At 38.4% G+C, this 22,135-nt stretch overlaps 1 protein-coding gene across 9 annotated transcripts in view; it reads left to right on the forward strand.

Moving 5' to 3' along the window:
• Positions 1-10,728: 10,728 nt before the first annotated feature.
• Hnrnpm (heterogeneous nuclear ribonucleoprotein M) overlaps positions 10,729-22,135 on the forward strand; it is a 31,396-nt gene continuing 19,989 nt past the window's right edge. For 3 of the 9 annotated variants that reach the window (XM_015503745.2, XM_015503743.2, XM_048813423.1), the window contains exons 1-6: positions 10,740-10,927; positions 17,908-17,960; positions 18,883-18,890; positions 18,976-19,069; positions 20,671-20,862; positions 21,515-21,668. In XM_015503745.2, the coding sequence (XP_015359231.1) occupies positions 17,937-17,960; positions 18,883-18,890; positions 18,976-19,069; positions 20,671-20,862; positions 21,515-21,668 (472 nt within the window). In that variant the 5' untranslated portion in view covers positions 10,740-10,927; positions 17,908-17,936. Of the gene's footprint in view, positions 10,928-17,907; positions 17,961-18,882; positions 18,891-18,975; positions 19,070-20,670; positions 20,863-21,514; positions 21,669-22,135 lie in introns of all 9 variants that reach the window. The other 6 variants (XM_015503749.2, XM_015503746.2, XM_015503748.2 and 3 more) reach the window with 6 other exon arrangements.

Genomic DNA, 22,135 nt, shown 5'->3' on the forward strand with positions numbered 1-22,135 from the left:
GCTCGCAAACCGGGGTCCCAGCCCGGCGGGCAGAGTCCCTCGGAACTGGCTCTGGCTTTGGCTGGAGGCCGCCACCACCGCTCCGCGCGCCTTCTCCCCAGGTGCGCAGTAGGTATTAGTAGAAACCAGCAAAAAGCGGGAGAGAAACCTCTTTGGCGTTTCAGGGGAAACTGTTCCGTTTTAGTGGGGAATCGCCCACTTCTAGACTCTCGTCACCTTTTCGAGTCCTATTTCGGGATTGTTTAGAATCCTTGTTTTTCCGAAGTTTCTTTAAAGGAGTAGAGCATCAACCTGTGCCCCGATGAAACGCACTCATTCAGATTACAATCACTTGACAAACGTGGAGGATGGGGAGGACTTAGGCACCCATTGGATTTCCATTTCCGCCATTTATAATATTTGCTGTTTTCACTATTTTCAGGTGTGCATTTCAGTGGAGTTGAGTACATTCGTGATGTTGTGCAACTTCCACTGAATCCAGAACTTTCTCATCATCCCAAATATAAATGTAGCCATAAAACACTAACACAATATTCCCCTCCTCCCCTTCCACACTGTCCCTGATAAGGCCTATTTTGTTTCTCTATGAATTTGTCTTCCCTCCACTTTTTGACCTGTGAGGCTTAATGAGTTTAGGAGGATCGAAAATGAATGTAATTAAGCACTTAACCTTAGTGAGCATTCACCATATAAATCTGGAGAAAAATCCAGATTCTTTCTCTTTGATGAGAAAGAATGATGGGCAGAAACAAAATAATTGTACTGTGGTTAACTGGTCCTGTAGAAATCTAGAGAAAAACGTATACATTCCTAGTACTTTACTTTGGAAGCTGAATAGCCATGCATTCCTTTCTTTCAGCTTTCTCCCCCTTTCCCACTGAGCTACATCCCAAGTCATTTTTATTTTTAATTTTGAGACAGGGGTCCCACTAGGTTGCTGAGTTTCGCTTCAAATTTACCATCTTGCCTTAGCCTCCCCAATCACAGGGATTACAGGCTTGCATCACTCCCACATCTGGCATGACAAAAGTTGTTGAAATTAAACTCTTTAGAGGCCCATATCTAGAGGTGTTATGCAGATTGACTTTTTTTTTTTTTAAATTTTAATATTTATTTTTTAGTTTTCGGTGGACACAACATCTTTGTTTGTATGTGGTGCTGAGGATCGAACCCGGGCCGCACGCATGCCAGGCGAGCGTGCTACCAGTTGAGCCACATCCCCAGGCCCTGACTTTTTTTTTTTAAATAAACTTTTTAAAATTGTTGATAGACCTTTATTTTATTCATTTATTTGCAGAGCTGAGAAACGAACCCAGTGCCTCAAACATGTGAGGCAAGTGCATTATCATTGAGCCAGAACCCCAGCCTAAGGATTGACATTTTTGTAGTATAGTAATTAGGCTGTTAGAAGATGATCAGTGAGGAGCCTGAAGGAACCGTTCCTCCCCCACCTTTGGGAGCCTGATGTCCTTCCCCAGGAAGAGAAAAAAATGATTGAAGAGAGGCAGAGAAGACCGTTGAGCAAAGACCAGGGATTTGGCTATGTGCTTTATTTTATTTTTTCAGGGCTGAGGACAGAACTCTGGGCCTTGTGCTAGGCAAGTACTCTGCCACTGAGCTAAATCCCCAATCTCTATGTGCTTTATTATTTTTTTTTAAATATACTTTTTTTTTTTTTTTTTTTAGTGTGTGTGAGAGAGAGAGAATTTTTAAATATTTATTTATTTTTTTAGTTCTCTGGGGACACAACATCTTTGTTTTGTATGTGGTGCTAAGGATCGAACCCGGGCTGCACGCATGCCAGGCGAGCGCGCTATCGCTTGAGACACCTCCCTAGCCCCTATGTGCTTTATTTTTAAGAATAATTTTTTTATGGTGTTAGGGGTTGAATCCAGGGCATCATGCTTGCTAAATGGGCACTCATACTCCCAACTCTCTACTTTGTACTTTATTTTTTAAAAACTGAAGTTATGGCAGAAGGTTGGAGCACTGAGGGCCATCTGGTGGACACTGAATTGTAAGCTAAGGAATTGGGATTTTTACTTTGAAAGCCTTTAAGAGATGGGAGGAAAATAGAAGCTGCTCTTTTGACTTACCTCTGCACCAGTAGAGGGATGTGCTATAGACCAGAAAGGCAGTCAACAAGCTTGATAGAGGACCCTGGTAGTAAATTGTGTTTTGAAGCATGTGAGATATGTGTCCTATTTATTTATTTTGGTACCAGAGTTTGACCAGTGGTGCTTAACCAGTGACCCACATCCCCAGCCCTTTTTTTATTTTAGAGACAGAGTCTTGCTGAGTTGCTTTAGGACTTGTGAAGTTGCTGAGACTAGCTTTGAATTTGGGATTTTCCTGCCTCAGCCTCCGGAGCTGCTGGGATTACATGAGTGTGTCACTGTGCTCTGCAAGATGTGTTCTATTTAGAGTCAGGGTTTAGAATTAGATTATATAGGGGGGAAATAAGTAATATGGTTTAGTTTTTTTTTTTTTAATTAAAGGTTATATACAGTATTTAATGTCGGAGACTTGACCTGCTTCCCTTCCTGATTGAATGGAATAGTTTTTTATTCTTTATTTTTTACTTGTTCTAAACAGTTATCAGTGACAATAGAATGCATTTTGACATATCATACATAAATGGAATGTAACTTCTCATTCTTCTGGTTGTACATGATGTAGAGTTACACCAGTTGTGTAATCACATATGCACATAGGGTAATAATGTACAATTCATTCTATTCTTACCCCTGTACTCCCTCCCTTCCCTTCACTCCCCTCTGTCTGATCCAAAGTACCTCTGTTCTTCCCTAGTCCTTCCTCCCTATTATGTGGAGTAGTTGTTTTAAAAATAAACGTTAATATTTAGCATAGATTTCTGAGGAGGTGCTGTTGGTGTTAATTCTATTCTACATTGAGAAAGCTTTTGTTTGTTTTTGTGGTGCTAGGGATCAACCCAAAGCCTTGAGTTTACTAGGCAAGCACTCTACCCCCCAGTGGGAGAACTTTTTTTAAACAGTTAAGAAAACAAGTTGGCCAGAGACTGCAGGTGAGACCATTTTGACATTAAGTCCTCTGCTGCTTCCTTAACACTACCACTTGACAGACATTTGAATTGTTTTATTTAACCCAGATTCTCTATCCTTTGTAATGTTGACTACTTTAAAAAAGTGATTGTAGGGCTGGGGTTGTAATTGCCTAGCAATCATAAAAATAAATAAAACAAAGATATTGTATACTTGGTGAAAAGGATTTTTTTTTTTTTTTTGGTGGCATTTGATTGAAACCAGGGGCTTTTCGACTGTTGAGCTGGTTCCCCAACCATTTTTAATTTTAATAGGGGTTTTGCTAAATTGTCCATGCAGACCTTGAAGTTGTGATTTTCTTCCTTACCACCCCAGAATTGCTGAGATTATGGGTATGACTGGGTTGGGACAAGGAATTTTTTTCTGTACTGGGAATTGAATCCAGGGACATTTAACTACTGAGCGACATCCCCAGCCCTTTATATTTTATTTAGAGACAAGGTCTTGCTGAGTTGCTTAAGGCCTGGCTAAGATGCTGAGGCTGGCTCAGCCTCCCAAATTGCTGGGATTATAGGTGTGAACCATCATGCCTGGTTGGGACAGGAATTTTGAAGCACATCAGAGTGTTCTGGTTTAGAATGGGAGTTTTGGATTATTTGAATGCATGTTTCCAGAGTTTCACTTTGTGTCTTGATTTTATTCATTACTGGGAAAAGAAATAATAGCCTGCAAATATTAGCTTGCTTTTTAGGGAGGATGTTTCTCAAATGGACTTTCAAATTATAATGATTTGCAGTCATAGGATTAAAAGCAGAGTTTCCCTTTGGTAATTTGCAATGGGTTCAATATCTAGGTTTCCTCAGCCAGGACTCTGGTTGGTATCAGTAGATGCAACATTAGAATCTATTCTCCCCCCCCCCCCCCTCTCTTTGAATAACCTTTATAAAGGTATAGCGTACATATAGAAATGTGCGCCAGTTATAAAAGAACAGCTCAATGAGTTTTCACAAATGGCACACAAGAGCTTTATTAATCTACTTTTAGTTACTGTAACAGAATCTGAAGCTTGAGTCTTCCATTCCCTTCCTTAACCCTCAAGAAAATTATTGGTAGGTAATTTTGTTATTGCAACAGTTACTGTGTGCCAAGTCTCTCCTTTTAACTTGTTAGGGAGTAACCTTCATTTATGGATGAGAGAATTGAGGCCAAGTAAAAGACACAGTTACATTGGGGTAAAGACCTTGACATATGTCACCTGCAGTACTGCTCTTTAGGTATTTTGCTTTAAACATTTACCTTTTGTTGGGCTGTTCTTTATTGATTCTCACAACACTTTTGTGAGCTACCATGGATACAGGTTACACTGGTTTTGCTGGTAAAGAACCAAGGGCTGGGGCTGGGGTTGTGGCTCAGCAGTGGAGTGCTCGCCTAGCACGTGCGAGACCCTGCATTTGATCCTCAGCACCATATTGAAAAAAATAAATAAAGGTATTGTGTCCAACTACAACTAAAAAATAAATATATATAAGAAAAAGAACGAGGGGCTGGGGATGTGGCTCAAGCGGTAGCGCGCTTGCATGGCATGCGTGCGGCCTGGGTTCGATCCTCAGTACCACATACAAACAAAGATGTTGTGTCCACCAAGAAGTAAAAAATAAATATTGAAATTCTTAAAAAAAAAAAAGAAAAAGAACGAGATAGGTAAAGAGTTGAGTCACATGAGTAGGTAAATGGTGGACGTGAATCTTGAAATGCTCTCTACATCTTACATGCATTATAAGAACTCAGGGTTTAAAGGATTTCTGTGAAGAATCACTTAACATAAGGAATGGTTCTTAAGTGGAGAGGAAGGATTTTGCCCTTCAGAAGATGTGATCAGAATTTCAGGGTATTGAGGAGATGATCTTTCAAACTATACGTTCCTTGATTGAGAAACTACAAGTAATGAGAGTACATATTACACATGATAAATCATTGCTTTAATGCAGTAAATATAGCAGTCCTTTGTGGAGTAGGCACTCAAAACTTTATTAGTTGTGATCTTTATGTATTGTACAATTCTAGTATGTTGGAGCAGTGATTAGATAAGGTGAGTTTTCAAGGAAACCAGTCAGTGAAATTATTCCAAAACCATACTATATATAATTAGTCTTATTTTAATGGTTCAGGACATACTTAAAAGATATTTTAGACTTTGTTTATCAGCATATTATTAAATAACAATTTGATATAGTGTCAGCATTTTTATTTGACTGTGTCTGTTTAGAACTTTGGATTGATAATTGGGTGCCAGAATCTAGTTTTCATTGGCAAATTGGAATTAAGAGAGCCAGTTGGCAAATACAGTATTGGTAAAAAATTTAGCTGGTTTAAGTAGATCTGCCTATTGAAAGATTACAAATTTTGTTCCTCTATGTTGAAGTTACGAAGTCAGGTTACTGGGATTAGTATTGAAATGTAGCAAACATGATAGGAAGTATAAGTCTATTTTATAATTGATGCAATGATTTACACATTTAAAATGTACAGTTTGATAACTGTTAGCTTGTGTGGATTCTTCTCTGAAATCAACATGAATGTATCCGTATTTTGCACAAGTATCTTCTTGCCCATTTGTAATTGCCAGTTTGTAATCCTATCCTTCCAACAACTCTTCCCTGCCCCCTTCTCCCCTACCCCTGGGCAACCCTTGTGTTCTCTGGGGATGACCCTCCCATGCCTCTGGGAGGTTTGGAAGTGTCTTAAGAGACATTTTTTTTATCTTCACCTTCATGACTTAGGGTATTGAGTAGAGGCTGTAGATGCTGGTAAACATCCTGCAATGCTCCAGACAACCCTCTGCATCAAAGGAGTATCTGGCTCATAGTGTCAGTAGTGCTGAGGTTAAAAAATACTCTACAGATTAGTTTGCTATGTGATTTTTTCATATGTTGAATCACAGTAGTACTCTTTTCTGGGGGTTTGGCTTCTTTGAGGATAATTACTTTTTCATCTCTAATTGCATGTAGTTTATTACTTTTTGTTATATAGATATACTACAATTTGTTTATTTACCTGTTAGATATTTGAATTTCTAGCTTGGGGATATTAAAAATAATGCTGCTGTGAATATTTGAGTACAAATTTGGGTATGGCTGTATGCTTTGTTTTGTCTTGGGTAAGTAGTTAATTGTGGGTGATTGGGTCTAGTTGAATATGCAATTATTTTTTAAGGTAGTACCAAACTTTGCCAAAGTGGTTATGCTATTACATTCTTACCAGTTCCTCCATATCCTTTTTATTGTTTGGTATGAATTTATTTTTTATTTAGTTTTTTGATATAGGGGATTTAACCTCTGAGCTACATCCCCAGTCCTTTTTTATTTATTTATTTTTAACTTTGAAGATAGGTCCTTGCTAAGTTGCTAAGGCTGACCTCCAACTTGCAGTCCTCCTGCCTCAACTTCCTGAGTTGCTGGGATTGCAGGCATGTACCACCATACCTGGCTTGGATGTTCTTTTTCTTTTTCTTTTTTAAAATATTTTTAGTTGTAGTTGGACAGAATACATTTATTTTATTTATTTTTATGTGATGTTGAGGTTTGAACTCAGCGCCTTGCTTGTGCTAGGCACGGGCTCTACTGCTGAGCCACAACCCTTGCCCCCCACCCCCGCATACTCTTTTTAATGTTAGCTCTTTTGACAGATGTGTAGTGGTATCTGGCTTTATTTTGCATTTCCCTAGTGACTGGTGATGTTGGATTTCTTTGCATGTGCTTATTTGCCATCCATATATCTTTGGAGAACTGTCTTCAGAACTTGTGTCCATTTTAAAAATTGTGTTTTTATTACTGAGTTTTGAGGTGTTCTTTGTATATTTTGGATATAACACCTTTGCCCAAATACTGACTTTGCAAGTATTTTCTTTTTTTTAAATGTGCATTTTTAATTTACATTTTATATTTTTATTTTTGTACATTTTGATAAGGGTCTTATAGTTTGTGGCATGACTTATTTTAAAGGCTGATTTATCACTTTTTTAGATTTATCTATTTTAAGTTTGGTTTTGTATATGATGCTGGGGTATAGAGTATGGGTAGAACTTTATTTTTTGCAGTGTTGGGGATCAAACCCAAGGCTACAGATTCCTCACAAACCTTTTTTGGTGGGGGGCAGATGGTTTCTAGGGATTGAACTCAGGGGCACTCAATCACTGAGCCATATCCCAGCCCTATTTTGTATTTTATTTAGAGACAGGGTCTTACTGAGTTGCTTAGCTCCTTGCTTTTGTTGAGGCTGGCTTTGAACTCAAAATCCTTCTGCCTCAGCCTCCCAAGCCACTGGGATTACATGTGTGTGCCACCATGCTTGGCACAAACCTCATTTTAAATGTCTATGATACTCCAAATATTTTAGGTGTAAAGCAGTTTGTTTTTATCAATATCAAATTATAGTCTATCTAAAAATGTCATTCTAAAAGGCCTTCAAAATTAAATGTATATATTTTAGGGATAGAAATATTTTCCTCATTTTATTCTGAAGATAAGTGAGAAAATAGGATTGGACATTTAAAAATGAACTTTCCAGAATATCACTATCAATATCCTCTATATATGAACATATGTCTTGAGTGAAATTTCTTTGAGGGTCCTTTTCTTTCTGCAAAGAATACAATTGATGGTGATCATTAGATATTCAGAATGGTTAATTTTTTAAAAGCTGGAAGTGACAAGAGAAAGTTCTTATGAGGAAACTTCATGGACAGAGGAAATGATTAGCCAGAGCAGGATTTGTTTGCAGTGAGCTGCTTTCTCTGTGTTGAGCCATGTGATATGGATTAACCCTAAAACAAATACTCAGCTTCTGGTGAGATTGGGTAGTTTATTCTTAGTCATTTGTGGATCAGCAGAATGTGGGCTAGACATTTTGTTCAGTACTGTGACTTTATTTATTTATTTATTTGTTTGAAATTAACAGGTGAGGAGTATGAAAACAAACTATTTCTGTGTCAATTTTTTTTTTTTTTTTGAATACTGGAGATTGAAGTCAGGGACACTCACCACTGAGCCACATCCCCAGCCCTATTTTGTATTTTATTTAGAGACAGGGTCTCACAGAGTTGCTTAGTGCCTCTCTGTTGCTGAGGCTGGCTTTGAACCTGTGATTATCCTGTGTCAGCCTCCTGAGCTACTGGGATTACAGGCATGCACCACTGCTCCTGGTTCAAAATAATTTTTTAATGTAAATCTAAGTATTTAAAAAGAAAACAATATTATTAAAACATTTTCGTCCCCAGACCTTTTGGTGGACCATGGCATGTTGATTCGTCTATGTTTTATGATTTTTAACACTTATCTGCCAGGAAGGAGGAAGAAACGCTTTGGCGGATATTTTCTGTTTGGCAGACTGGTGCAGGACTTGACAGAGTAGACAGGTGGGCTTTTGTGACAGTTGTGGGTTCTCTTTGTGATGTTTAGCCACCCTAAGCAGAGATCTCTTGTGAGCTCAGGTAGACTGAGTGAAGAATTCTGTGAATTGAGGGGTCAGAATGGTTATAACATACTCCATCTGCTAGCCTGTTTGAAGAGAAGCCTGCAGATGCTGTGCTGATATAGCTCAGATCACCAAAGAGGCTGCTTTCCTTATATAGTGTTTTTTTTAAATTATTAATATGGTGCTGGTATTGAACCCATGGCTTTATGTATGCTAGGGAAGTGCTCTACCATTGAGTCAAATTCCCATCCCTGCTTTCCTTAGTTTAACCTTTTATCAAGTAGGGTATAGGTCACAGTTGTAGTATACCTTCACTGCCATACTATTTGTCACTCTTGTGTTTGCATGTGGAGGACCAGTAAAGATGATTTTGGGGACTATAAAAAATTAGCTTTAAGTACATTAAAAGAAAGTCCTTCAGGTACCATCTGGTGTTTGAATAGTGTTCTCCCTCAAGAGGAAGCCAGATCCCAGAATAAAGATCAGCCCTTTAATTAAATAAAGGTAGTTGTACAAATCATCAATACCATAGTCTTGGCGTTTTTGTTTTCTATTTTTTTTTTTAATGCTAGAGCCTGTGGTTTGGAAGTCACTGGTGTTCTCACTGGTGGAAAGCCTAAGGCTCAGGAAGCAAAAAGTGCAAGAAAGACTTAGTGCCCTGAGGAACTCTCCAAAGCTGCTGCTCCCCACTTGTCAGTCTCCGTATAGTTATGGGGGGCTGAATTTGAGCAGGCATCTGAGAGAACAGCTCATTTAGCTGTGATTCTATACACAATGGTTTCCAGATTGATGGCCCATGCTGTGCTTTGGAAATGTATTTTTTTTTAAAAACTTTTTTTCTTTGAAATCTGTTCATGTCCCACTCAACCAAAATTATTATTGGTAGCACTTAGAGATGAAATGTTAAAGCACGGAAGACCCATGCTTTAGTCCCAAGACAAACAGGCAAAAAGAAGGGAAGATTAACAAAGGTAAAGAGTTTTACAGGGAAAGCTAAATCAAAAAAGCATCCACCCTTCTTTGTGGAAGGTAGGATTGTTTGCACTGTCTCCTGTCTACAAGAGTTGCTCAGCTTCAGTTTCCTAGCTTCAAAGTAGTAGAGTTGAATAGAGAATGTCCCCCCCCCCCCTTAGGCACTTGTTCCACCACTGAGCTACACATCTTTGGTTTTGTATTAAATATACCATTTTTAACCACTGCTAAGTAAATAGTTAAGTGCGGTGTGGTGCAGCCATCAAGACTGTCTATTCAAGACTGGAGTGATAGCTCAGTGCTTGCCTAGTGCCTGTGAGGCACTGGGTTCAATCCTAGAACCACATAAACACAAAGGCGTTGAGTTCATATACCCATATTCAACTAAAAAAAAAAAAAAAAAAGACGTCTATTCTCAGAACTTTTATCATCCCAAATTCTACACCTTAAATATGGTAACTTCCCATTCTACTAAACACCAGACCCTGGTTATCTGTTTTTACTTTCTGTCTCTATGAATCTGCTTATTCTAGTTATCTCATATAAGTAAATCATACAGTGTTTGTCCTTTTTTGTCTGGCTTATTTCACTTAACATCATGTCCTGAGGTTCATCCATGTAGCATGTATCAGAACTTAGTTCCTTTTGGAAAATTTCACTGCATGGATGTGCCACATTATGTTTATTCCATTTACCTGTTGGTGAACACTTTGGTTATGTGAATCCTTTATGTATAATGGTGCTAAGAACTTTGGTGTACATCTTGAGTTCCTGCTTTTAAATTTTGGGAAGTATGTACTTAGGAGTAGAACCACTGGGTTATGGTAATTTTTTTGTCTAATTTTGAATAGTCACCAAATTGTTTTTCCTAGTGGCTGCACCATTTTATCCACCACACCCCCAGTAATGAAAGACTTTCATGAAGTGAAAATTGCTTGGGACTTTGTGCACCGTCTTGTATTTCCATCCCATGAAATTTTATTAATCTTCCCTTTTGTTTCTGTCTTGGAATTAACACACCTTGGGCAGGTAGTTGGCCTTACTTTCCTGTGTTATAGCCATAGGAGCATTCATAAGCCTAGTAAAGTGCATTTTTCTGGGGAATGTTTTGTTAATAGGTGGGTTTTAAGGAACACACTACTGCAACTATCTGCCCTGTGGAACACTTTAGGTTTCAGAGTCTCAGATCCAGTATTCATTTTATGTGGAATTGTAAACCTATCAAATCAAATATTGGCTCTCACCTTGTGCTAACATAAACCCTTTGTATTTTTTCTCTTTTGAATTCAGTGAAGGAGAACGACCTACTCAGAATGAAAAGAGAAAGGAGAAAAACATAAAAAGAGGAGGCAATCGCTTTGAGCCATATGCCAATCCAACTAAAAGATACAGAGCCTTCATCACAAACATACCTTTTGATGTAAAATGGCAGTCACTTAAAGACCTGGTTAAAGAAAAAGGTAATGGTACTGGTGGTTGAGTAGGGTAAGAAGGTTGGTGTGTCATCTTCTGTGTGGCTAATTCCTTGGTTAATTTTTGTCAGTGGAAGCTGCTCTGGGAAGAGTGTGTGTTCTGTCCAAGCTTAGAGTTAACCCCACTCCACTTTTTATTGTGATCTTGCCTATGTCAAGCAGAGTGGCTTGTATGGTCCCTTGGCCCATAAATGATTTTAGTGGCTTGATATGGTTAGTAGGGCTTTGATTAGGCTTGAGGGGGGCCTTTTTGTTTTAAGGTAATTCATCGAATTCTTCATTATTTGGGGAAGATTTTTATTTTTTTAATTTTTTTTTAAGTCTGGCAGGAAGGTAGTTTGTTTAAATTTTGTGGATGTCCTCTTGGGTTCAAATTTTGGTAGCTGAAATGTATGCTGTTTAGATTCCAAACTATAAAATACTAGCTTCTGTTTTCCTGCTTTGGGAAAAATACAACAGATTGGCAGTTGGAGAGCTCAAAATAAAATATATGCTTAGTAATATGCCTCGAAAGACGTACATTATCTGAGCTCAGGTATCCAAATTTTAGCCTAGGGATGGGAAGCAACCGAGTTCTGCTGCCACCAGGAGATCTGAGGAGGCTGCCCCAAGGTCCTCTGTCTCACCCCCATATACACGACATGTGTCCTCCTCTCCTTCACTCCTGTTCTGCTATTGTCTTCCTTTCTTTCCTCATTCTTGGCCCAGCTGGTGGCACTGAAGACTAAAGAGATCGCTTTGCCCTGATTTAGACAAAACTGTTGGTAGAGAAAAATTTGTATGATGCCTTGAGCTCCCTTCTCCCCCCGAGGGAACCCTAGAATCAAATCACCCTTCATGGAGTCTTTTTGAAGGACTGAAAGGTATCGGTTTTCTGGAGCATTCATCATGAAGAGAGATGTGGGCTTGATTTGTCAAATGATGAACATTTCAGTGACAAAGATGCCACTTGGATAGGCCATTTGGTATGTGTATTGGTGCTCCCTGCATTAGGTTTTGAAACTCTGAATGGCCACTGCCATCATTATCCCATCACTTATTTTGACCATGACATGCAAGAAGCACTAGGCACCGTGAACCTCTCTGTATAGTCATGTGTGCTGCTCCCATGTGGTATTTCTCCAGATAATACAGATGATGGAAAAATGTTTGGTGTGAGATTTGTTTTCCTGACTTGATCAGCCAAATCATTCCTGCCAATACTCCTAGGGCAAGAGTGAAGTTTCTTTTGTCTGAAGGACGTGTCATGTGGCATCCCAGATGCAGTGTTCTTGGTTTTTGGGACTGCTGCTTCAATAGAATTTCTGTACAGTACAGTTGGGTCTTACTCGAATTAGTTCTTGGAATAACCCCAAATTTGTGTTCTTGTGATTTGGTTGAACCTCTGAATTGCTATTTCCATTGATAATAAGGTATAGTAGTTCCAAGAACCAGGAATGTGGCTTTGAAAATGCAATTGTTAGAATTTTGTAAGAGATTGCAGGCCAAATTATTTTTTCATTTTTAGGAGTGTGTGAACCAGTTTTGGGACATGATGGATAAAGTAGGTGACATTTTTACTGCTTTACCATTCAGTAATTCAGTTTTGGAAGCCTTAAAGCTGGTAGCAGCAGCAGCAGCCATGACGTTTCTGGATGTAGAAGCAGTTCACCTCAATCTACTATTTTGCACTGTATTAAGTGTGGAGCCAGCCTGGTGGTTGATTTGGATACTTCCAAACTGGTTCTCATATTCTCCTGGCATACTGCTATGAATGCCTGGGCTCAGCCCTTTTCAGTGTATTTTTGGTGGTGTAATTTAGAATTACAGGTGTGCAGTAAATCTGTCATTTTTAACCAACCTTAAAATGTTCTTGTTTAGAGCTCCCCTGTATTGGTTAATTACTTAGCCATTTAATTAAATTATTAGCAGTATTGGATTGTGGGTAAAGTGAGTCATAAGAGAAAGGTAACTTTATAGTAATGCTCATTTTCAGTATATGAAATCTAAAGAAATGGTGTTTACGTACATTTGACTCCTTAAGAATTGTCCTCATTCTTTCCATTATGAAATTTTAAAAATACACTTTTATTCATGTCTTTGTATACCAAAACTAAGTTTCAATAGTTATTTTAAAGCTGTTGGCAATAAGTTGTCAGATTTTTGAAGACTTAACACAGGGAAAATGGCAAATAGAGGCACTTTCACCCTAAAAGAGTTAAACCACTTTTCAGTCAATAGAGTTCATTCCTGATAAAATCTTAGTCCTATTATTTTGAGAAATTAGTGAAATAAGAGCTAGAATTAGTTGTCCTCGACTTGAATTTTCTGTCATTGCAGCAGTGTCTAATTGCAGGTCTCAGAACTAAAGTAGTAGCTTTGGCAAGAGGGGAGCTTTTCTCAGGGTAATTGTGCATGAAGTTATCTTGTGTACCAATCCCTGATTCCTGATCTTTTCCTTCTTTGTTTAATTTTAGCTTTTAGATGCATTCTAGGAGATTCTGTTAATAATCTGAGATATTATGTGAGCTGGTCTTGTAAACATTTTTGTTTACAAGCTTATTTGGTGGCACTGTCTTGAAAAATCAGCATTGCCGATTTTAAAGGGAAAATGTGTCAGAGCTTTTTTGTCTTGAGCCAGGCTGCTGTTTTGTTCAAACCCCCTTCTGTCCTAGCAGTCAGAGATGTAGGTTAGACACTGTTTTTGTGATTGCTCTTGCTCTAAGCACCTGCTTCCTGCCTTCCCCTTCCTGCTGCAGGTGTCCTGATGAAACAAAGGGGAGATTTCTATTGTCTTTTCTTTGGACCATGCATATATATTTTTTTAGTTTTAGGTGGACACAATATCCTTATTTTTTATTTTTGTGTGGTGCTGAAAATCGAACCCAGCACCTCATGCATGCTAGGCGAGCGCGCTACCACTTGAGCCACATCTACAGCCCCCATGTGTATTTTTAACGAAGATATTGTGGAACAAATGGCTGCTGTGAACACTGGAGTTGCTGGATTGAAAAAGAATTGAGAACCAACCAGTGTTATATGAAATTTGAATTGGAGTTTGCCAGACTATCTTTGAAAGTGCCTTTAACAGTCCACAGCTACCCAGTTACATCATGACTGATAATGGAATACATGACTTAAAGCATTTAACCATAAGGACTGGGCAGAAAACAATCAAGATTTCTGAGAGCAAAAAATGATCTAAGGCACCTTAAACTTAATGTTAAGTTAGTGGGATCCTTTGTGGATAAAGGAAGGCCCAAGTCTGGGCTGCTTGTTTTCGTGTCCTAACCAGAGAGCCTCTAGGTGGGGCAACTGCATCTCAAGTAGTGCTGAGCTGCACCAACCCTGAGTAAATACAGAGCCCAGTTTGAGGAAGAAAGGAAGGTCAATGATGTAGTTTACTTACAGATCAATCCCAAGTTTAGCAGCAGTCAATTTAACTTATGTAAGCAAAGATTTCTTTAAGCACTTAATCCTTCTGTTATTACGTACTGCATCACTTTAAGTAAATTTCAGATTCTAGCTGACAATAAAACTGAGGCCCAGAGGGCAAATGTAGTCTAATAGAAAGACTCCACTGGCTCCTAAAGGTAATCTGCTTTTTTAGGTCTATGAGGCAGAACTTCATTTTCAGTTTAAATAAAATCCTTACCCAGTCTACATGCTTCTTCATATTTTCCTTTGTTGGAAATTCAGCCTGCACTTCAGAAAGGCCCATTATGCTAAAGCATTCATTTGTATGAATACTGAAGTTGATATCCAGCAGCGCAGCCTGTGTGGCTTACTTTGATCTTAGGCCTACTTAGAGGTCATACTCTTCTGTTAGTACCATAAATTGGGAACAAGTATGGGCTTAGTCATCTTCTGACTTACAATAAGTCAAGAAGTAATAATTATTTTGCTATGTTTCAGATTCTTTGTTATATCAAAGAAAAGCTTTTCAAAATAAAATGTGCGTTTTATTCTCACTTAGTATGACTACATGAGAGTTGTCCACTATTAAGGAAAGGAAGTTTGACAACATGCCTCTGCCTTGGAGATCAGGGTACAACTTAGTGATAGAGTAGGTGCCTAGTATGTATGAGGCTGTGGGCTTTATCACTAGCACCAAGTAAAACAAAGATGGAGAAGGCCTTACCACATATATGAATTCTCTTCAGTGAAGTTTTTGGCCTCTGTATTTCTTCTATTATTTATCTCTTTCAGATTTGAGCAATAAATGGGAGCACAAAAACAAATACTCATTATGATAAAAATTTGTACAAGAGTGAATCACAGTAGTAGAGTTCATTTTGGGTTGCTCATCTACGATGCATCTCATTTTGGGGGCAGTACTTTTATAAACCCATTTAAATGTTGGTTAAAATGGTTTATTGGGACATTTTTTAATGAAGGTAGAGGTTGACATTTGGCGATAAAATTTTGTCTTAGTATTTTCATTTAGATGTTTTGGTGTTTGCAGTTGCAATTGAATTTGTCTCAGCAGCCTATTCTCAACTATCATGGATTCCATCCATATTCAGAAGGGGAGGGGAGCAGCAGTTTCCTCTTTTATAACTTCAAGTTCCACTTCTGTGAGATTGGTGCTACTACCTGTCTGTGTGATCTGCTCTGAATGGTTCACTCTTTTAAAACTTCATGTCATGGAATGGACCAGACTATGCCTTTAAATTCTTGTGGATAGTTGTATTAAAGGAGTCTTTTGAGTATTGTAGAGCTAAAAGACAAGTGGTCTTTTAAAGGCTTCATGATTATCTTCCTGTAGGGGGAAGTATGATTTGGAAACAATTACAGATCCCAAAAAGCTGAACTGATGAAGTCTCTCAGGGTAGGGATTGGAATGTTATGAATTTGGAACATGGTTATTACTACTGATGTTCAAGGACAGTACGACTCATGCGGGAGCCACAGCTGTACCATATGGAGGAAAAAAAGTAAATTTAAAGTAAATTTTTAGTGCAAAGGATTAAAAGTTCGGTGTGTGCTATCACTGCAATGTTAAGTGGAAAAAAGTTGTAATTTCTAAACCTGGTATTTTGTTAAAATGATTGACTGTGGGAAAAAGTTTGGTTTGGACTTGCTTGTTTTCTAGGTTGTAATAACAACTTTTTGATAAAAGTGTCTTTATGGACACAGGCTGGGAACTTCAAGTGCAGCAGTATTTGAGTTCTGATAACATGGTTACAGATGTCTTGAATTAGATGTTGTGATTTTTATTTTTTTTTATTTTTAAAGGTTATTAGGTGGTAGTCTTAGCTGGTAGGAAATAAACCTAGGGTATCTCTTTACTGTTTTGACACTACTTTGCATTTTCATCAAAGTGGAAGCAAGGGCTCTTGGTCCTTGAATGACTGCTACTGTTGAAACAGATGGCCAACATGGCCTCAGGAATGGCCACACCATTTTTGGAACTGCTTTACTTATAAGTTTAAAATAAAGCCAGGATATAGGACTATCCTTTGGCTGTGATCAGTTTTTAGTTGCCCATTGGAGTATAAACTCCAAAAGTTAACTATACTGGTCCCACCTATTTTTTCATTTCTTTGCACTGATTCACCTTCCTTTTTTGTGCAAAGTGCTAGTTTTATAGTATTTCAGGAAAGGACAAGGAAAGAGGCTGTAGACTTAAACTTTGAACATTGCCACCTTGCCTTAAACCATGTTGCAAATCCATAAGTAAATATGCCCTTCAAAATGTTAATTTTATTTTTGAAATAATTTTGCTTTTCAATAAAATATTTCCTTGCTATAGTAATGTGAAATCTTTTATAATTTTAATGTCCTTTGAACAAAGGAGTTGGAATAGTCTGGACCTTTCAAGGGCACTGAGTGGGTTAATTTTACCCTTGTACTGCTAAATGAACTGAAGTGAATTGGAGAATGCTTTAACATCAAAAATCCTTAAGAAAAGATTTCTGAGAGCAAAAGCCCTTTCTTAACTTTGAAGAGCCTGCTTAGAGATTGTTTCTCCAAGTTAAAGCTTTAGATTTGTTTTTGTGTGCCATCTTTAAGTTTAGCAGCCATTTTGGTGGTTTTCTTGATGGATTCTAATATCTGGTCATGGTGGTCATGAATTGGCAATCCAAACCTTGAGGAAAATCTGCCGAAACTTTTGAAATGCTTTGATCTTTTACCCTTTGTGTAGCTTAGAATCATGAATCTGTTTAACTGTTTAGTTGCCAACTGAGCCCTAAATTTGAATTTGTGTCCTTTCATTGGGAGGTTTAGAAAGCAGCAAGATTAAAGCCTGACTTAATTCACTGAAGAGAATCCAGATGCTGCTCTTATTTTATGAAGAGAATCCAGATGCTGCTCTTTATTTGACGATTGTATATTCTAAATTGTGGTGTCTAGCGTTGTGTATAGGACCAGCTACAGAATTGGTGGGGCCCAATGCAAAATGAAAATGAGAGGCCTCTTGTTAACAAATTAATTATCTCATGGTAGCTCTGAACATATTAAAACAAGCACAGGTCTCTATGATTACACAGGTTGCCACTTATGAAGCTGACCTTGGGGCTGTGTGTGTGTGTGTGTCTTTGAGCGTCCTTGTATATACAGCATTTGAGCTCAGTGCAGTGGCATTGCAACCTGTGGATTGTTTATCTGCTTTCACTAGTAAGAGTGTATGTATAAAACTTCCTCTCTCCCCCAAAAAAGTTAATCATGCAGACTTCTTTCCTATAGATTTGGATTGCCTCTAGTCATGAATGAGTATTCCAGGAAGGGAAATAGATAATTGAAATCTGTGGAAGTAGCTTGTTTGTGGTGGGAGGAAAATCAAGGACATATTGTTAATGAGTTTTCACCTACTTTTACTGCACACCTGTAATGCCTAGTTTGGTGGCTTAGAGAATATGGAGTGTTTCTGGGCTTTCTTATAAGGCAGAGGCTCCATACAAGGTTGCTGATGATTGTTCTAAATTCCCATTGTTTTCTTGGCTTTTCTCCCTTGGTTTATGTGTCGTCTGGAAACTGATTTGTAGTTGGTGAGGTAACATACGTGGAGCTCTTAATGGACGCTGAAGGAAAGTCAAGGGTAAGTGTCTGAGAGAATTTCTTCTGTGGATTTACTACATGACAAATGTAATTGTATGGTGGCGTGGACTCGAATGAAATCAGGAAGGCAGTGAGTGCTCATGTTATAGTAGCTATGTTTGATTTTGCCAATACTCCAGTTGGGTGGGAGGGGGTTTGCAAATGGGAGTCCTGTCCCGCTTTTCCAAATGGCTGGCCAAAGAGCTTTTTGGTATTCTGTTTGGATGCCCAATTTGGATAACTGGGGACCAATAGCAGCATTGTCTCTTTGTTAACAGAGGAATTGGCTGTGTGTGAATTATGCATGGAATTTTAGCGGTGGTATAATTAATGTAAAACGTGTGTTCTTGTCTAGAAAATGTTATTCTTGGTTGTTTGCTGAATTTGAAAGTTGTGTGAACCAAAGATTCCGAAAAGTTGCCTTTGTGCCAGTAAATTGTAAACCAAATACTATAAACCTGAACGTTCCAAATTGGCCTAGTTTAATGAGAACATAAACTATTTTCTGTTGTGCAATAGAATGGCTTAGAATAATCAAAAGGACGGGCTTAATTTATGGAAGGGACGGATTTAGTAGGAGTATGATAAGGAATTGATTGAGTATAGAGGGAAGCAGATCTAAAGTTTGTGTGATTTCTTGGAGAACCTGAATTTAGGTCTGCTCATTATAACTTCAGCAACTATAGTGCAATGCTGGTAATGTGTAGGAAAAGGAAATATTAAGGAGCTTTTAATAAGGAAGGCTAATAGGCAAGGCATTTCTGTCAGCTTCCCCTTAGACAGGTTAATTAAAAAAAACTAACTTTGTTACATAAATCATATTTTAAAATTTGTCTATAACTGTCATTGATATTTACTATTTCTTTTTTTTTTTTTCTTCGCCTTTCCTTGCTCTTCTGACTGATCTGTGGCTTCATCCAAAGGGATGTGCGTAAGTATTGTCTAGTTACTTATTGGCATTAGCTCCTTCCAAGTTGTAGGACTGGTTTCACTTATTTCCTTTTGACTCTTTGTAGCGTTGTTGAATTCAAGATGGAAGAGAGTATGAAAAAAGCTGCTGAAGTTCTAAACAAGCATAGTCTGAGTGGAAGACCACTGAAAGTCAAAGAAGTAAGCTCTTCCTTTTCCTTTCTTTCTTTGTGCTGGGCATGGAACCCAGGGCCCGGTGCTTGCTAGGCAAGTGCTCTACCACTTGAGCTACATACACCTCCAGCCAAAAGTAAGCTCTTGATAAGCTGTGGATACCACGTGTAATTTTTGAGTGTCCTGTTTAGAGTGAGAATACAAGAGTAGTCCTTGACTGCATGTTATAGTGCAGACCAACCTGTTGTTATAATAAAGAGAGTTAATCACAGCTTCAGCCATCACTCTTATAAGAACTTTGGAATAGCAGCCAAGCAGATCCCAAGTGGCCTAAGCTGACTGCTTTCCTTTGGTGGGGTTGTCTTGGGAACACTCCAACTTAGTCTTGTTTTTTCAATTGGGCTCGTGTAAGAGACTATTACATCTGTGTTGTATCTTACATCTATCATCTATATTACATCTATCATTCTGAATGCTGTTATACAGCATTCTTCTCCTGCTTCTCCTTTTCTTTCTTCTCTTGCATGTATGGCACCAGAGGTGGAACCCAGGGCCTTGTGCATACTAGGCAGGGGCACTACCACTAAGCAATACCCCTAAATTGCCCTTTCTTTTTTTGTTTTTCTTTTTTCCTTTTTATTTTCATTTTTCTTTGTTTCTTTGTTGGGGATTGATCCCAGGGTTGCTTTACCACTGAGCTACATCCTAGTTTTTCTTTTTCTTTTTTTTTTTTTTGAGATAGGACTCAGTTTCTCAGGCTGGCCTTCAACTTGAAAGCCTCCTGCTTCAGGCTCCCATGTAGCTGGGATTACAGGTGTGCACCACCACACCTGGCTCCCTTTCTTCTTCTTTTTCTTTTCCCTTTTTTCTTTTTTAAAGTGAGCTTGTCATTATTCAAATCCTCTTTTATGTCTTACTTTACTAAATATCTTTCTTTTTTCCTCTAGGAAGAGGTATATTTCGTTGGTGATTAAATCACCCCATGACTTCTTTTTGCCTCTTGGGAAGGAGGAGCAGTACATTAAGAACTTAGGGAGGAAAGCATGGTTGGGTTTTTTTAAGGTCTTTTGTATGTTGATGGTGGAACATAACACAGAGAATTAAAAAACTGTGTCCATATCAATACTTCATAAATCTGATCTGGGTGCTATCAATATGGTTTAAACTTTACATCGCCTAAAGCACTTGAGAGGTTGGGCACCTGGGGATATAGAACTGTACTTTTCAAACTTTTTTTGGGAAAAAAAAATCATTGATAGATTTTACAGAAATTACACAAACCCCAAGGAATTAATTAGTAAGAGTCAATCATACTAAGCCCATGAAGATCTTCCTGCAGTCTGGAAGTTCTGCATCAGGTCAGCTGATCATGTCATTTCTGTCTTTTGTTTTTTATTTAGTTAATTTGAAAGCAGTATTTTCAGTACTGAATTTTGTGCCTTTCTTCCTCTCTCGTTTCCTTAGCTGGAACACTTTATTTAGTTCATTTTAATTTCTTGTTAGTAGGTTTGAGAAATGAATTCCAGCAGCTTTTTAATCTCTTTTGGCAGTCTCAGTTATGGTGCAATCGTCAATGGTTCTAATCGTCACTGGGTTGGTTCAGTGTAACACTTCTGTGCTTGTTTCAGGATCCTGATGGTGAACATGCCAGGAGAGCAATGCAAAAGGTGATGGCTACGACTGGTGGGATGGGTATGGGACCAGGTGGCCCAGGAATGATTAATATCCCACCCAGTATCCTAAATAATCCTAACATCCCAAATGAGATTATCCATGCATTACAGGCTGGAAGACTTGGAAGCACAGTATTTGTAGCAAATGTAAGTATATGCATACGTTGTCTAGAGTAGAAAGTGTACAGAATTTTATGAACTCAATCTTCTTACTTTATTTAAAAACCAGTGTTGGGGGTTGGACTTTGTACCTTAGTGACCATTGTGTTAAGTCACCAGCTGGACCATGGTCCCATTGGGGCTGAGCTTGCTTAGGTTTGCAGGTGTTTACAAAAGTGGCAGCTGGGTCTGCATTCTTGTTGGATTTCCTTTGTGCAGTTTTCAGTGCAGGGAAGGAGTGAGCGGAGACAGTATACTAACACCTGCCTCTTTGTGTCATGTCTGGGGTGAACAGCGATACCTTTGTCATCTGCAAGGAAAAGTATTAGAAAAAAGTGGATTGTGGGTGGTGGGCAGTGGTCAGCCTTTCTGGGGGGAGGGTTAATGTTCAGAAAATAAGTGTTACTTTGGAAAGTATGAGGGAACTTAGGCTATTCCTCCCAAGAAAAGAGATAGTAAATAGCATAGTTAAGGCCAAGCTTTGTAATCCTGTTTGAAAAATGGCCAAAGCAATCGATTAGTTTTTGTGATATTGTCTGATGCTTGTTTCCAACTAAAGCATTTCTCATTCATGTAATAAAAAATGTTCCTTTTTAAGATGTTTATATTGAGGTTTTAACTACCCCCTTCTCTTGATTAGCTGGATTATAAAGTTGGCTGGAAGAAACTGAAGGAAGTTTTTAGTATGGCTGGTGTGGTGGTTCGAGCAGACATTCTGGAGGATAAAGATGGCAAAAGTCGTGGAATAGGCACTGTGACATTTGAACAGTCCATCGAAGCTGTGCAAGCTATATGTATCCTTCTGCAGGAATTCAGCTTATGGTGAACAGGGTGGCCACAGCACTGTTAGGCAGTAAATTATAGTTTTGTGTAAAGAAGAGATAACTGTGTTCATATTTTTCTGTATAACTAGAGGGAATGTATTACTGTGAAATTTTGAAAGTTTTCAGGCTGAATTGGTTCCATAGTGTGTGGATAGAAGAGGAGGTTAGAATGTAAACTGTGTCTGTGAATTTTTTTTTTTTCTAATGTTTGCTTCTTAGAGGAATCTGGGTTTGAATGGTGATGCCCAGAAAATACACCTCTAGAGAGAAAATGGGGTTTCTATTTATACATAATGTGCTTATAGGACCTTGTCTCTTCAGTGGATAGACATCATTTTGGAAGAGAAACTTCTTCCGGACTCTGGGCTCACCCTAGAGTTACATTTTTAAAAATCAAGACGGTAAGTGCCACAGATGATTGCAGTCATTAAACTCAG

Source organism: Marmota marmota, unplaced genomic scaffold, assembly GCF_001458135.2.
Source record: "Marmota marmota marmota unplaced genomic scaffold, marMar, whole genome shotgun sequence".
NCBI classification, from domain to species: domain Eukaryota; kingdom Metazoa; phylum Chordata; class Mammalia; order Rodentia; family Sciuridae; genus Marmota; species Marmota marmota.